A 17,195-nucleotide genomic window follows, 5' to 3' on the forward strand; every position below is an offset into this window, starting at 1 on the left:
GCTAGCTTTTCTTTTTAGCTGCTGGAAGTTTTTCATGAGTTATGCCACCCCCAGTTGAGTTCCCCAAAACACTTAGGATGCTGTATGGTAGCTTCTCTTTTTTAACAACTTCCACCAATTACACATCTTTTCGGCGACATCTCTGATAATTTCTTGCACTCTAGGTTTCTGTCCAAAGTGCACCAGTTCAGTTTTCACACAATCTTTCAGGCAATATAAGATTTCATTCTCTGAAATATACTATCTGGCCAGATTTTGCGGTTATTTCCTAATATTTAGTTAGACCTCTCTTCAATCCAACCATGTCTTTTGGGTTTGATGTGTTTAGTTACAAAAACACGGGATTTAGAAATTGATATCTCATGATTACTTTGGAACCCCTAACGGAAAGTTCAAACTATTTAGTTTGGGCTTCCTCAGTTGAGTTGAGAGAAGAAACCCAGTTATCAATGACCTATATGGAACATTTTTTGTTGGAAGAAAACACCTATGGGAATCTCAAGGCACACTAAATGTATTTTCTTGAGGTTCTCCTGTGTCAAAAAGGGTTGCATTAGTGCATTCTATTATCCCATTACAAGAAAGCATTTTGTCTTGGCAAATGTAATTTTTTCAATAAATCTCCATACTTCTCTCAAAGAATAGGCATACTCATTGATCTTCTCGATCTTACTTTTCCTACTCCAGCTCTTCCCGCCACTTCAACTTAATACTTTAAAAGACCTCAACCAAACGCATTCACAATCCAAAGCCAATTGACCATTCTTCTCATGATACAGGTACACATATTGCACATGACACATCACCTACTCCAACATCATCCCCTACTTCAATCGAGCACTCATCAAATCAAGTTAATCTTCCAATTGTTCTTCATGAGGCAATTGAACTGCTCGCAACTCTCACCTTGGTTGCTCATGTTGATGGCATTGTCATAGCAAGTGATGATGAAGACATTGTTTCAGCTCAAGCAACATCCTGTTAGTTAAATACAGACTAAGGATTTGGGTAAACTGAAAGACTTCCAAGAGATTAAGGTGGCACAATCTAGAAATATTGTCATTTCGAGAAGGAAGTATACTTTGGCTATATTGAAATAAACCTGTATGTTAAGCAAAATGTTACTCTGATTATCAAAATGTTAAGCATGTTATACTGTTATAGTACAAGGTGAGCTTTTGAAGGTCCCGGGTCAATATTGGAGGCTTATTGACTACCTCAATTATACAGCTATTGAACGCTTTCCTTTTTCATACTTCATGTTAACACTATTTAAATATGCAATTGCTTGAGGGAATAATTAAGTCCATTCCTTGAATCTTTTCTCTCCTTTTTCACATTCTTCAATCAACGTGGGCTTTACAACATGGCATAGATCAGTTCTTTTGATGGCTGGATGTTTCATATTTAACTGCCAGCAAATTTACTACAATGTTGGATCTATAATCAATTTCAAAATGCCTGTACTGTTGGATTTATAATCTTCTTCCAAGTGAATACACCAAAAAGCACAGCAAGATTATAATGATATGAAAACTTAACTAATGACTTACATGCATTGTATGAGTCTTTCCACTGCTAGTTACACCATAAGCAAATACAGTTCCTGCAAAAATGTGGAAAAGTGAGTGGTGTCTTTAGTCTAAATAACTGTCTCTTCAATCCATATAAGCCATAGTGTAGTCAAGTGTACGATACTATGCCTAAACAGAATTCTCTGTTTTCACTTAATTGGCCCAATACCATGTCAATAGATGCCTCACGTGTTCAATCTGACACTTCAAAGCATAGATTAATACAACAATTTATGGCTTCTAATGATAATAACTAAACTATCCTTCTCATTTAAAGCAAGAAAATATAGAGCTAAAATCTAAAGAGTTGTAACTTTAGTTTCCACATTCCTCTAACAAAAGATGGAAGTCAAAATCTTACAAATTATGCAAACAAGTAAAAGGTCTTATCCAATTAATTTGTTGCAGTATGAGGCACAACTGTATTGTTTCCGAATGGTTTGCATCCCAATGAATTAATGCACAAAGGAGTACCAGGGATGAATTGATACGTTTATGGAAAAGAAGGGAAGAAGGAAATTGCTTTGGTAGAAAAGCCCCAAGTCAGGAATAAAGGTTGTTTTTCTCCAACATTGACGTATTAGTGTATGATATAAAAAAACCTGTAATAAGTAAGCTGATCCTGTATCTGTGGTTTGCAGTTAAAAAAATGGATATTGAGTTAATTCAGCAGGTAGAACCCCGGGAAAAAGATGAGCCATCATTCTCTTCAATTTCTATTTAAGATACCTAATTAAAGATGGAAATAATGTATTATGGCTCTATTCCAGTTATAATGTTTGCAAGTTACATTCAGTATATATACAAGAATAAATACCATTAATTCCTTCCATGGCACCACCCACCACATGCTGAGCTGCAACATCATAAACATGACGTGTAGTTGTTGCAGGACCAAAAACTCTATCTGTATGGAAGAAATGACATTTCTATACTTTCAATAAATAATATAAAAAAACATGTCCACAGAAAGTGACAAACAAGTTAATCTACGAATAGTAGAACAAATAGAGAAACAGCACTAAACAATCTAGCAGCAGAACTCAATTAAAACTGTGACAACTAGATGCAGAATAACAAATGCTACGTGAAGGTTCAAGATACAGAGTTATTCATCTCCTTAGCAAGTCGTTCTAAAAGTAATAAGACACCATAAAATGGAATAGATACTCTAATTCTCTGAATTTTCTCCATGATTATCCCCTGAATCATCGGATAAGAGGAATACAACAGAGGGACAATAACACACATCGAAACTCAAGCCCTGAAATGAGTAACATGATAGTGGCCTCACAAGGTACATGAACAAAGTAAGTAGCTTTAAGCTGGGGAAAGAGAAAATGAGGGACAGAAAAGAAATTTAATTCATTAGTCAAAGACAACTCACTTTGGTAGTATCCTTACCCTGGGGATATGTTACCCATAATCAAGGAAATGCAACTCCATTCACAGTCACAGGAAAGATTTAAGTCTCGGTGTTTCTTATTGAGGGTTGAAATGGAAGGGAAAGGGACAATGACGAAGAACAAAAAGAAACATGGAAGAACGTAACAATAGAAAAGCACACAGCAATATAACTAAGTTCTATGATTGCATCTCCTTTTTGTTCCTTCAGTATTTAAAAATGATCGTTTTCCTTTTCTTTCTATTGTTTCCTATTTCCCTCACATTCCTTCCCATTGAAGCTTTCAGCAAATTTAGCTGGGTACCTATGCGTTTAATTTAACTCAAAAGCAACATGGACTGAATTTTCTAAGCAGGCAGATATGCCAACAAAGAAAAGGTTTTTTGGCCAGAAAAAAAGCAGGGGAACTGTCAGATAGAAGCCCTGCATGAATGAGTTGTACCTCCTTCTGCATCAAGTAATTTTATAAATACATACACTTCCATGAAAACTAAATACATTCCCTACCATAAAAAAAACAGATAGAAAAAGATAGCTAGCAGTCCAAGTCTTAAACACTAACCGAAACAATAGGCAATTTTTGAATTGTTCTCATTGCGTACGGTAGAATCTCCATCGGCATACCAAGCTAACTCGTCTCCTTTTCCAATTTCTCTAGCGCTACAAAAAGATGTAAAATCCACCGGTCATCAGCAGCAAAAGCTCACTTAAAGTACCAATCTAAAAGTCGAGAAATTACTCACTTGAGTGGGCGAAACCTAACAGTAACAGTGACATTCTCCTTAGTATTTCCAGACGGTGGATAGCCAGAGCTAGGAGTCGACGGAGAAAGAGATGATTTTGCCAGCGGGGTGGGAACCTTCGATGGAATAGTAGAGGAAGGAGTAGTAGGACGCTTGGAGGAGGAAGAAGACGACGATGATGGCTTCCGTGACCGGAACGGCGAGATTGATGATCGGAGAGACCTTGAAGAAGACATCGGAAGAGAGAGGGTGTGTAGGTCACGTGCAGGCCGGCGATATTTGCCGCCCTCTATATATCCCTCCAAAATATGAGCTTTGATTTGATTCTATTTAAGCGGCTTTTCGAAAATTTTGAGCCTCTAGTGGAGAGAGTGAATGACGAAAATAGCCTTGTGACACAAGATTCGACATGTGATCCATTTTATTTATTTTTTTAGGACAAGGAAACCCGCAGCTGCTATCTTTTTGGATACGTATAAGGTAAAATACGCATAGGGTAAAATTCCGCTCCTATGCAATAAGCTCGCAAATCACATAGGAGGGGTAACCCTCTAGGCAAGTTTGGTGCGACGAGCTCGACCCAAAAGACAAACCCCTTGCTTTTGCTGGCAAGGATTTCGAACTTGAGACCTCCCACATGAAAGTCTCAAGCTCAAATCATTGGACCACCGTAAATTAGTAACTCGATTGATTAAATATTTGAATTAATAGTTTGTTAGCAAAATTGGCCTCTCAGTTTAAAATTTTTCATTATTGCCTGAAATTATAAAAATATAATTTATTTAAAAAGAAAAAAAAGGGGACCCTAGACCGTTTAGTTCAAAATGGAGGAATCTTTCTGTCTCTTTTAACTTTATTTTTGTCATATCATTTTTGTCTTCCAAAGTTAAAAAAATTGAGTCTATTTTGAAGTAATTAGTAGGGCCGTGAATAATGTGGAGGAAAATGCTAGAAAGTTTTGATACAAAATATTATTAGTGATTGTTTTGTCATAATTATAATGATAAATAAATAGTAGTCTCATAATGAAATACTAACTATTTTATTGCATAATTGATCACATTGTTTATTTTAATTCAAGCAATTTCAAAAATATTTAAATTGTAAATATGTTACTCTATGCTTCATCGTAGTTATAAATTAAATATTTTAAAATTATTATATTTCTTTTCAAATGAAATTAAAGTAAAAATAAAATTTTAAAATAAATTATTGTGTGATTTTATCTCAATTACTCTTGAATAAATTTAGTCAAAGTTTAATTTTTGAGACTATTAATTCCCTATTTTTGTATCAAACAATTACTATTCAGCTTGTTTATGATTTTAGACACATATTTAGAATTTGAAGTTTATGACTTATGAATTGATTTTACATTGATAGTTATATTAGGTTCGTAGTTAATTTTATCGACATTTTGAAAATTTTAAAATATGAATTACTCTTGAATTCAGGGGGCTGCTACAAAAATGATCTTATATGATTTTAAAACTTTTTTTTTAATGTTTTAGGGAAAAGGCATAAATTCCCTCCGTAACTTGTACTAAAATATCAGTTATACGCTTAACTATTACGGCGAGCTATTACACACCTTTATTATTCAAAAATAAATTTTTTAACCCCCTGTAATTGACGTAGCAAAAAAGGAAAGAAAAAGAAAGGTCGTTAAATAAAGGGATAATGCACAAGTACCCCCTCAACCTATGCCCGAAATCCCAGAGACACACTTATACTATACTAAGGTCCTATCACCCCCTGAACTTATTTTATAAGTAATTTTCTACCCCTTTTTAGCCTACGTGGCACTAATTTTAAAAAAAATCAATCATCGTTGGGCCCACAAGATAGTGCCACATAGGTCGAAAAAGGGTAAAAAATTATTAATAAAATAAGTTTAAGGGTAATAGGACCTTAGTATAGTATAAGTGTGTGTCTGAGATTTCAGGCATAGATTGAGGGGGTATTTGGGCATTATTACTTAAATAAAAAATAAAGTAAGGAAAATAATCAAAATTTTCTTTCTATCCATACCCCACTCTCATACTCTTCTTCTTCATCATAGCATTCCTGCCTTATTCTTTTTCTTTATTTTTTTCACATTATTTTTCCAATCTGATTTCCGTCCATCCCTCCCCGCCAGGGGCAGACCCAGTAAGCCAGATGCGGGTGCTCGAGCACCCAATGATTTTTGAAATTTTTTATATATATATAGAAAAAATGATACATATGTTATTATAATTTAAATGAGCACCCATGAAACAAAAGCAGATGTGGTTGAGCTGGTTTAAACCTCTGCATTAAGGGGCGAGCATAGCCACTGGCGAGGATTCGAATCCCACCAGTAGCATTTCTTTTTTTTTTCTTTTTTTCATCGAATTTTATGTTAAAGGAAGTGAGCAACCACAACATTTAAATCCTGGATCCGCCACTGCTTGCCACTCACCCCATCTCCGATTATATTCTACCTTATTGATTATTTTATTTCACCATTTTCATAATTTTTATCTTTACTCTTCGATTTTATTTGTAATTAATAAAATTGATGATTGATTTAATAAAATAAAATATTTCACCATTTTCATAATTTTTATCTTTACTCTTCGATTTTATTTGTAATTAATAAAATTGATGATTGATTTAATAAAATAAAATATATTGATGATACTGTAGGTAAATATTGAATTTTATGGTGGATCTTTATAATTTTTGTGGGAAAGAAAGTAATATCATGATTTTGATGGTGGGTTTATTAATATATGGTGAATTTTGTGATTGGTGTGGTGAGAAGCTTCCAAAGCTTAAAAAGAAGGCTGTAACTTAAATTTTTTTAAGTAGTGACAATTTTGAGACTCGTAATTTCACCTCTGCGAATAGATTTATTTAGTTGATGAAATTAATTTTTTTTTTCTTTCTATTTTTGCTTATCGGTTGAAAAATTATTTTTTTGTTTTATGATGGTGAACGATTTGTTTCAAAGAATTTCTTGCTGAGTTATTTCATATTGTCTTGTTGTACTAGAATAAAAAAAGATTTTTATGGGGAAATATATAGATTTGGAATTAATATGATGACAACGTTAATGAATCCATGGTGGTGTTCATGGAAGAAGAAACAATTGAATAATGTGAATGTAATAGTGGTAAAAAAATTAAATTACACATTTTTACTATTTAAACATGAATTTATTTTTTTAAAATTGATGTGGCAAAAAAAAAAATTGACGTGTCAGAAAAATCTAAAGTTAAATAAAGAATTTTAAAAAATCAAAATCTTCCTTCTCCTCCCATTACTCTTTAAAAAAAGAATTAACTCAAAGATTTTCATCACAACTTTTAATTTTCAATTGTCTCGAAAAATCAGTTACACATTTAAACTATTGTGACGATTTATTACACAGCTTTACTATTTAAAAATGAATTCAATATCATCCGTGTAACACCACTCTCACATCATGTTATGTATTACACTCGCTGCCACATCAGTGCCGCGTCAGATTTTTTAATTTCTTATATTTTTTGTTTTCTTTTCTTTGTTAATTAATTTTCTTTTTGTTCTCTATTTTACATTAATTAATTATTAAAATTCTCTAATAATTATATCTTCTTTATCACTAAATCTCACCCCCTTTATCTCTAATCTCATCAGAAAAATCATTCGTTTGAATTTATACAAAAAATTTCTTTGTATTTGCCGGCGAAGAACAACCAATCCAAACTCGTCACCACCATAAGTCCACCTCCACAACGCCATTTGTTCTTCGTTTTCGACAAACCATTATCCACCAAAAACAATTATCATCACAAAACAGCCACTCAAAATCCAAATCAATTACCAACAAACACTAAACCAGACCCCCTTACCTTATTTCTTTCTGATTTTATTCTTTTGATTTTTTTTAAATGATGTGTTAGCAAACTCAAAGTTTCAATCATGATTCCTATGAAGTTTCAACTAGCTCCACACTTTCATATCTAAATACTAACAAATAATTTGAACAACCAATAAATAATCTGAACAACTAACAAATAATCACTATCAACAACACCACTGCTATACTCACGTCATTGTGAATCTTTGATGTTGTGATAAAAAATAAAAAATTATGATTGAAAACCAATTTATATATATATTTTTTTTAACTTGAACGAGCACAAAAAATTAATTATTTACTGAGACCAAAAATAAATTCTAGCGAAAACAATGTATATGACAACGACAAATCTAACTCATCGCCACCTTCTACTGAAGAGCAATCACTGTAGCGGGCACCCATTTGGTATTTTCTTCAACTAACTTTTTGAAAAATAAAATATCCAATATTGCTATACTAAGTAATAATGGTAATGTTTTCAATAAAGAGATAGAAAAATAAACAATATAGATAAATGCATAATTTATTATTTTAACACATGTAGACTTTACATAACTTATTTCATCTTTTATCCGCATAATTTATACATGGGTTTTCTTATAATTTATGTTGATATTAATTAGATAGGAATACAAAACACAATAAAAATCGTATAAAATTAATACGTGAAATAACTTTTATACATAATTTAGAACATACCAATCAAATATGGTGTAAATTATGTTATTTTTTTTTATCTAAAACAAAATTTCTATCATATATAGTAAAACTAATACAATTTTTATATATGAATAAATGTTATACAATAACCAAACATCCGTAATGATATATAATTCTGACCATCTCCCTCTCATAGAGAAAATTTGGCAAAAGTATTTAATTTAATCAAATTCTCACACTTTCTCAAACAAATCAGATTTCTTACAAATTTGGCTAAATAATACATCAAAATATTTTTTCAATTTTTAAATTATTTACAAATTGTTGTATTGAAGATTTGAAACTCTCTGATGAGAATTCTAATTTTTCCATCAATCTAGAAATTATAACTAGGTGAACATTTTTTTATTAGGTGATTTTTTTATATATAAATTATTGTTTTTAATTTAAGATGAATTTTTTATTTTTAGTTTTCAATATACTGGAATACACACCAATTATTTCTTTTCTTGTAGATGGTTTAATGGATTACCATGGTTTTCTTTTTATAAAGGAGCTTTCAAGACACAAAAACAAAGGTAAATTTATACACAAGAAAATTCAAGAAACAAGAACAAAGTCAAAAGCAAAAGAATTGAAATATCTTGGTAAGTCTTATGACTTTCATTTGTTTCATTTTCCACTTTTTAACATACTCTAATATTTTTTTTTTCATTTTTGTTATAGTCATTTACATTTAATCATATATACATTGTTGTTGTTTTCTTTTCATTTTTATTATAGTTGCAAATGACAGAGTTATTTACATTTAATACTATACATGTTATTGTTGAACTATTTGAAGATCTTAGTTATTTGTTTACAATACATTACCTTGGATGTTATTATAAAAAATTATTTGCAATTGTGAAGATTTGGATTGTTTAATTCAAAGTTCTAAAATAATTCTTATAATAAAAATAGATATTTTTTTTTAATTTTTCTTTTTTTTTATGATTTTCAATATTATTTCAAGTGAAACTAAAATCACAAAATGCAATATTAAATTTTTTGAGATTATTTCGAAAACCTCCCTTCATATTTCACCTCGTCACACTAACCTTCCATGTAATTTATAACATTATGTTTATCTCTCTTATTTTGATTTTTTAACACTGTTATTTTATCATAATATAAATAAAATACAAGTTGACAAGAAATGCCTTCTCTTAATATAAAAAATAAATTCTTTCAATAGATTAATTCTATCAAAATATCTTTTAATAGTTTTACTATTTTTAATAGTTTTACTATTTTATTTATTTATTTTTCTGAGATTTAAAATATATAAAGTATAAAAAAAATGACTATCTTATATATTATTTTAGTTTTAAATCTTTTATTTTACCTTTAATTATATAGTTTATAACTATGTTGTATCTATAATTTATTTATTTTAGACTAAAAATTTAAAGATTTACTTTCATTCTTCAACTCCGTGCTCAATTGAGATTTCAATAAAGATTTTTTAAAAGATGATTGTATTTTGGGTTTAATTAGATATTTATAGCTATAGTTTATTTAAAACTAATAATTAAATATCAGAAGGAAGAGATGAAGAGAGACGAACAAGAACGAGAGAGGGAGTATTGAGGCAATCAAGATATGTGTGAGAGAGAAAAGGGGCGCGAGAGATACAATTGTATTAAATATATACAATTGTATATATGATATTAAATGTATCATAAACATAATTTATTTCTATCAAATAGATATAAGTGTGTCAAAAAACTGTTGTATCCATTGTTACAAATTAATTGTACCAAGTATATTAACGAACATAATAATATCAAGTTCAAATATATTAACGAATATAATTTGTATCAACAAAGATACTTGTATCAATGGTTGTATTTCATAACAAACAGTATTTGTATTCGTGTATATTTGTATTCATCTATTGCCTTATGTATCTGTATTTATGCATTACCATGTGTGTTTATATTATTCAAGAAAATTTCTAAATAATAACGAAATTAAACTTAATAGGCATCCTTAACTACAATTTGCATGATTACACTCTATATTCATAGTTTCGTTTGCCATGAATATTTTCGTTTGTATAATTCGCTTGTCAAAATACAAATAATATTAATATAAATAAATTTTGTATTGTTACGTATTTTATTCTAAAATTTATACAAATCAAATGTATCAAGAGGAAAATTACATACAAGTTAGGGTAAGCATATATAAAATTTGGATATATACAATTAAGAAAATTATAAATTTATACAATTAGGAGCCGAATTATACCAATACCAGACACGGAACACGTAATTTTGATTGTAAGTTTATAGCAAATGATAATTTAATTAAATTGTAGCTATATTAACAAATTAACCATTATAAATTCGCTTATTCATAGAATTTTTCCCTTATTGCCTTGTGCATTTGTATTTATATTTATATATGTATGTATTCATATGTTATCTCGTGTATTTGTATTTGTGTGTTACCAATTACCACGTGTTTGTGTTTGTTGCTTAGTGTGTTTGTACTTATATTTATAAATTCATTTGATGCCTTGAAAAAAATTATCATTTTCTATTTGTATCATTGAATATATGATTTGTATTTTGAATAATACAAAAGTTTTTGTATCATTGAAATACTCCTATATATCTTATATTATTGTTTGTAATCATTATAAAACTAGTAATTGTAACTTTTTTACTTTATAATAGTATATACTAATAAATACTCGTAAGTACTTACTATACATCCATTTTTTTTATTTTTTTATTTTGATATATTTTACAACACATGAAAATAAAAATATATGAATAAATCTCATTGGCGCCAATAACTTGACCCGACGGTCCAAATATTGCTATTGTTCATTTGTTCTTGAAATACCCACTCCTAGGGTTTAAGGAAGTGAGAGAATTGAGTAAAGCTGAAAATGGCGGAGACTATCTCGTTAATGGATATCGACGACGACAAAATTGACACAAAACCAAGCAAGGGCAAAAATATAGTCTCCAATACTGAACCGAAATCAGTTCCTTGGGTCGAAAAGTTTCGTCCTCAGTCTTTATCAGACGTTGCTGCTCATCGCGATATTGTTGAAACAAGTATGTTTTGATATCTATATATTCTTAGTGAATTTTGACTGAATAATGTTACATAATTGACGTTTTTTGGGCAAAAGTTGATAGGCTTGCGAGTAGTAACCGGTTACCGCATTTGCTGCTTTATGGACCTCCTGGAACTGGAAAGACATCTACAATTCTTGCTCTTGCTCGGAAGTTATATGGATCTCAGATGCAAAATATGGTTTTAGAGCTGAATGCCTCTGATGATCGTGGGATTGATGTGGTGCGCCAGCAGATTCAGGACTTTGCTAGTACTCAGAGCATCTCATTTGGGTAATTTTTTCCTTTAATTTCTTATATTCTATGAGCTTGAATGATGAATAGTGGTGCATATTCAGGAATTTTCTATATAAAGTATATATAAGTGAACAATGTAACATTCACCTCAACTCTATAGGCTATATACATGTACAGGCACTCTACTTTACAAAATTGTCTTCTTCTTAGACTTGTAATGTTATCATATTGTTCCAAATTCTGTCTCTGACTTTTCGCTAGACTAAAAAATGGCCAAGGTAGTATATAATGGATGAGTTAAGGTGCCATCTTTTCTTACTTAGGAAGTTAAATTGAAGCTTAATTTTGTTGTTATTTAGTGCAAAGTCAGCGGTTAAGCTAGTTCTATTGGATGAAGCAGATGCAATGACAAAGGATGCACAGTTTGCTCTGCGTCGAGGCAAGAAATTACCCCTTCCTCATGCTACACTTAATATCTGTTGTATACTTGCAAAAGTTGACTGTTATGGAGTTATTCATCTGCAGTGATTGAGAGATATACAAGAAACACTAGGTTTGCCTTGATATGTAACAATGTCAACAAGGTTATTCCTGCCCTACAATCACGATGTACACGATTTAGGTTCGCTCCACTCGATGCAGTTCATGTCTCTGAGCGGCTGAAACATGTTGTTGAGGCTGAACAGTGAGTTCCATTTTACCTTTTGAAGTTAACTCCTTTCTGTACTATTTTGTGCATACTTCATGTTGCTTAGTCCCTTGACAAAATTTGGTACTGCAAAGGCAACCCTGTGCTCTTCAGTGGCGTTTTATTTCTTTCTTCATTCCTCTTATGTTCCTTTTTTCTCCAATTGGTTCAGGCATTGTCATGCCTTAGGTCCACTGCCTCATCAGATTAATGGAGTTCGTTGAGACTAGTTGAGTACTACTAAGGAGAGAGAAATAACTAAACACAGCAATTGATGTGCATTACCAACGTGTTTCCCTTTATTAAAACTTTTCACCAGACTATCATTTGACCGAATATATTGCAGGCCTATGCAACTAGTAAAATACATAGACATAGTGAATAAGATACAGAAAAGACAAGCAAACTTCTCTTGACATGCCACGGAAGTTCAAGGCATCTTGAAATGCCAGCCGATTAATGTAACTGTGGTCATGCTTTTATGATGGCTTATGGCCCAGTAAGAAGTAAATGTTCCCATATTCATGTTTTAGAGTTTTTTCTTCAGTCCAATCTGTCATGTTTGAAGGCAGCTGAAGTAATACACCACGGGACAAAAAGTATGGTAGATTTTGAAGTAAGAACCTCTAAAGCTTCAGCTGTAGCACCATGGGTCTAAGTTGGCTGAGCTCAGTGGGGATTTTTTCTTTGGAATCAGCACCATGTTAGTATGAGTAACGAACTTGAAAAGACTGGCACCAGTGGGAAATGTTTCAGGTGGTATGGTAGAAGTGACCGTTGAAGCCATCTGATCCTGCTGAACTACTAGGGTGCATGGGGAGATTGTGAAATGCCAGCCAATTAATGTAACTGTGGTCATGCTTGTATGATGGCTTATGGCCCAGTAAGAAGTAAATGTTCCCATATTCATGTTTTAGAGTTTTTTCTTCAGTCCAATCTGTCATGTTTGACGGCAGCTGAAGTAAAATACACCACGGGACAAAAAGTATGGCAGATTTTGAAGTAAGAACCTCTAAATCTTCAGCTGTAGCACCACGGGTCTAAGTTGGCTGAGTTCAGTGGGGATTTTTTCTTTGGAATCAGCACCATGCTAGTATGAGTAAAGAACTTGGAAAGACTGGCACCAGTGGGAAATGTTTCAGGTGGTATGGTAGAAGTGACCGTTGAAGCCATCTGATCCTGCTGAACTACTAGGGTGCATGGGGAGATTGGTTTGATGAATATCATCTTCCTCAGGTATTATGGTAGTGGAATTGTTGTCCTCATCAGTGATCAAAGGAGCCACATTGTCAAGAATGAAAGGTCATTATCACTGGATAAATGAGTGAATAGACAAGAGAAGTGATCGATAGCAGCCTCTGAGATGATCTAGTTACCCTCGACCCAATTACTCTAAAGAGTTTATGATTCTGTGGATTTGAGATCTCCTTATCTCTTTGACGACTCTAGAAATACTTGGTATTGGAGTCATTCTCCTCAGCCAAGTAATTTTGGCTTTCTGTTTGAGAATAACATCTTGCATCTTCAACCACTCGTTGTATTTTGCTAGGCTTGTCTGTTATCATCAGTGTGTTATGAAACTCACAAGTGTGCTCTAGAGTATTCAACCGACCCTCTTATAACAACCAATCTAGAGTCCCATATGCTATCTTCTTAACTAGATAAGAAAGTTATCTAGGTATACCACTGCTTTAAACAATTTTGGGAAATCAATGATAAGAATGCTTAAGTATTACTCCCTCCGTTTCACAAAGAATGACCTGGTTTGACTTGACACAAAGTTTAAGAATATAAAGAAGAATTTTGAATCTTGTGGTCCTAAATTAAAGTTAGGTCAAATGTACAAATTTGTCCTTTGATCTTATGGCCTTAAACATGCCACATGGAATGCTGAAATTAAAATGTTACCAAAAAAAAAAGAGGTCATTCTTTTTGAAACAAACTAAAGAGGAAAAGAGGTCTTTTTTTTGAAACGGAGGGAGTATAATATACTGTAATTATTTCTCTACGGATTGTTTGATATATCTTACCAGATCCTTTTTTATTTTGTGATAATCTCATTGAATTACAATCAATATTTCTCCTTGGCATACTAGCGTTTCTTGGACATTAACAACTAAAAGTCTGTCCTCAAAGCCAACTTGAGAACCAAATAAAGTTTTGGATACTTGCTAATATATTATGGCCCTTGCAATGGTCTACATTGCCACTGTTTAATTATTTTCTTAGCTTTCTTTCCAGAAAAAGAAGATATGACATGATAATTGTTAATTATGTCATAGTTACTCTCTGCTCTATTTAGTTTACACTATCATTTCTTTTTGTCAGTCTTTCACTTTGTTTTGTTATAGGCTTGATGTCCCTGAGGGTGGTTTAAAGGCACTTGTACGATTAAGCAATGGTGACATGCGAAAAGCTTTAAACATTTTACAGGTTCAAACTCCTCATCTTTTTTATCCTCATTTAGATTAAATTTAGATTTCAACTATTGTGGTTAAAAAATTTCACATTACGAATCAGTTAAATTCCTTTCTTTCTATTTTTTGCTAAAGAAGTTAAATTCCTTTTTTTTTTTTTAACAATGTGCTTGTAGAGATCTTGCTCTCTTCTCTAGCTTGACAACGCACTTTCCACTGCAGTAAAAAAAATAAGAAAAGAAAAAGGAAAAGTTTTGAGGAGCTATCAATCTTCATGGCTGTAATTATATATGAGAGATTTTGTTGGCCGCAATTCACCAAGCTCACAATTGATTTGGAGAACTCTAAGGGCCTTAACTAACTCATTCTACCTTATTCATTTAATGTAAAAGTGAAATTCTATAGTTACTTAGATCCATTGCTTAAGCATTTTCCCTTGAGAACTAGCTTGTAATGTTGTGCCTGAGGCTAGTTATTAATGACTCGTTAGGCCATGGTAGAGTCTACAGGGTGACGTTTGCAGAGAGCTGATTATTGTGACTGGGGTGGGGGGGTTAAGTTCTAGGGTTGCTTTGCTTATTCAAGGTCCTTTTAATAAATATAATTCTTTTGATATCCTTTTTTTATCAGTTGGTTTCAGTAAGGAGGACATTACTCTCTGTTAATTGTCACGAGGAGATCATTGTTGGTGAAAGAAAAAAGTTGAACTTCTTAGGTAGTTTCAGGCATGCATGAAAACACTGGTACTTAGATTAACTGATATTGCATCCTTGAACTAATAATATACCAGTCTAGTTTTTATCTATTTTTTTTTTATACATAGCTGTCTCTTTCTTGATTGGCATTAATCTACCTAAATATACATTGGTGGAGGGGCTTGTTTTTACTGGCTAACAAAAAAAAGGAAACCATTGAAAACTATAAGGTGCTCATTGTGCTATTAATGCCATGAAAGAAAAAAAATTAAGCTACTGTTAGTTTGTTTTTCTTCAGGTAGGTAGACTGTTCTTTTTAGGATTCACTGTCACTAACTTTCAGCTTTATGCAGTCAACTCACATGGCTTCTCAGCAAATTTCAGAAGATGCTGTCTATCTGTGCACTGGAAACCCATTGCCCAAGGACATTGAGCAGATCTCTTACTGGCTTCTGAATGAGCCCTTTGCTATCAGTTGCAAACGTATCTCAAAGAGTCCTCTCCTCCTGTTTTGCCCATTTTATATATCTGTGCTTGTAGTCAATTTACTCTTACCGTGTTTTGTACATAATTGTTAATAGGAATATCAGAAATCAAGACACGAAAAGGGTTGGCTCTGGTGGATATCGTGAGAGAAGTAACCATGTAAGTGCACGTATTTTTAGATCTTCATGTAACAGTTTTTGGCGTAACTCACCTTTGCTCATCTAAACATCAGGTTTGTCTTCAAGATTAAGATGCCGGCAAATGTTCGAGTTCAGCTGATCAATGAGATGGCTGATATTGAGTATGTATCCCATGTCTTTCTTTTTGATGGGTTTTTGTCTTTGCCTTGTGCTAGACTAGCATTTCTTATGGTCAATTTTCTCATTTACTTGTTAAATCATTGACCAATATTATATACTGAACTCGTGGTTAGATTATTATGCCACATAAGATGAAATCACATATTTCCTTAACCAGCTGATCTCCAATTATGGATTCTGTGACTTCTGAACAGTGTATTCAAACCTCTGTTTACCTCACTGCTCACCACCTGCAGCAGAAGAGGAATGAAATACCACTGCTTCTAGAAAGAATTATTCGTGTTATAAAAAGATGGTCATCAATGGTTTTATATTTTATATAAAAAAGGAATACTGATAAATTTAATAAAAGCAATGTGATCCGTTCTTTTTGTCCATCTTCTTGGTCGAGAATTTAATCAAATTTCTTTTTTCCCAAAATTTAGTTGAAGTATGATATCTCGGTTTTGCTACATATGTTTGTAAGTTGTGGATTTTCTGGCTCGCAGGTATAGGTTGACTTTTGGTTGCAATGATAAGTTGCAGCTTGGATCACTGATTTCTGCTTTTACACGAGCAAGATCTGCACTTGTTGCAGCTGCAAAGTAATCATGTTGAACAACCTGGTGGCTTGCCCCGCCCGCTGAAAAATTTGCAATGTTTTAAGATTTTGTGCTATGCAAAATATTGGGAATGTAGGTTTTTAAGCTTCTTAGTATAGTATTGTAGAAAAGATCTCCCAAATGTAAAGTGCAATATTGTTCCAAGTGCTTTGCTGTTCTTGCACATTGTAGCTAAATTTTATATACAAGCTTTGCTCTGTTTTGAGGTTCGTTTTCCTATTTAAATTGTACATTCAGGCATTTTGTGTTGTGCTGCTTGGATAAACTTGACATGGAGGACATGTCCATATTCCATTTTGTTGCTAAGCACACATGGAAAGTGACCATATTTCATGTTGGCTGTGGTCTGTGTTATTGGTG

General features: G+C 32.4%; 2 protein-coding genes across 3 annotated transcripts in view; one reads left to right on the forward strand and one right to left on the reverse strand.

Annotated features, from left to right (window-relative positions):
- Window positions 1-4,121, reverse strand: part of LOC101264334 (kinesin-like protein KIN-7C, mitochondrial) — a 24,684-nt gene extending 20,563 nt beyond the window's left edge. Inside the window, exons 1-5 of one of the 2 annotated variants that reach the window (XM_069299249.1) lie at window positions 3,723-4,022; window positions 3,542-3,639; window positions 2,392-2,481; window positions 2,177-2,303; window positions 1,554-1,606 (exon numbers count right to left, since the gene is read on the reverse strand). In XM_069299249.1, coding sequence (XP_069155350.1) covers window positions 1,554-1,559 — 6 coding nt within the window. In that variant the 5' untranslated portion in view covers window positions 1,560-1,606; window positions 2,177-2,303; window positions 2,392-2,481; window positions 3,542-3,639; window positions 3,723-4,022. Of the gene's footprint in view, window positions 1-1,553; window positions 1,607-2,176; window positions 2,304-2,391; window positions 2,482-3,541; window positions 3,640-3,722 lie in introns of both variants that reach the window. The other variant, XM_010324633.4, reaches the window with a different exon arrangement.
- A 4,593-nt stretch (window positions 4,122-8,714) lies between these two features.
- On the forward strand, window positions 8,715-17,044 carry LOC101264020 (replication factor C subunit 3). The gene is made up of 9 exons (XM_004241990.5): window positions 8,715-11,369; window positions 11,447-11,663; window positions 11,987-12,066; window positions 12,153-12,312; window positions 14,667-14,748; window positions 15,781-15,910; window positions 16,009-16,072; window positions 16,146-16,214; window positions 16,722-17,044. Exons 1-9 carry the CDS (start codon window positions 11,198-11,200, stop codon window positions 16,819-16,821), a joined length of 1,074 nt encoding a protein of 357 aa, XP_004242038.2. The 5' UTR covers window positions 8,715-11,197; the 3' UTR covers window positions 16,822-17,044.
- The last annotated feature ends 151 nt before the right edge of the window (window positions 17,045-17,195 follow it).

The sequence above is a fragment of the Solanum lycopersicum genome, chromosome 6 (assembly GCF_036512215.1).
Source record: "Solanum lycopersicum chromosome 6, SLM_r2.1".
Classification (NCBI taxonomy): domain Eukaryota; kingdom Viridiplantae; phylum Streptophyta; class Magnoliopsida; order Solanales; family Solanaceae; genus Solanum; species Solanum lycopersicum.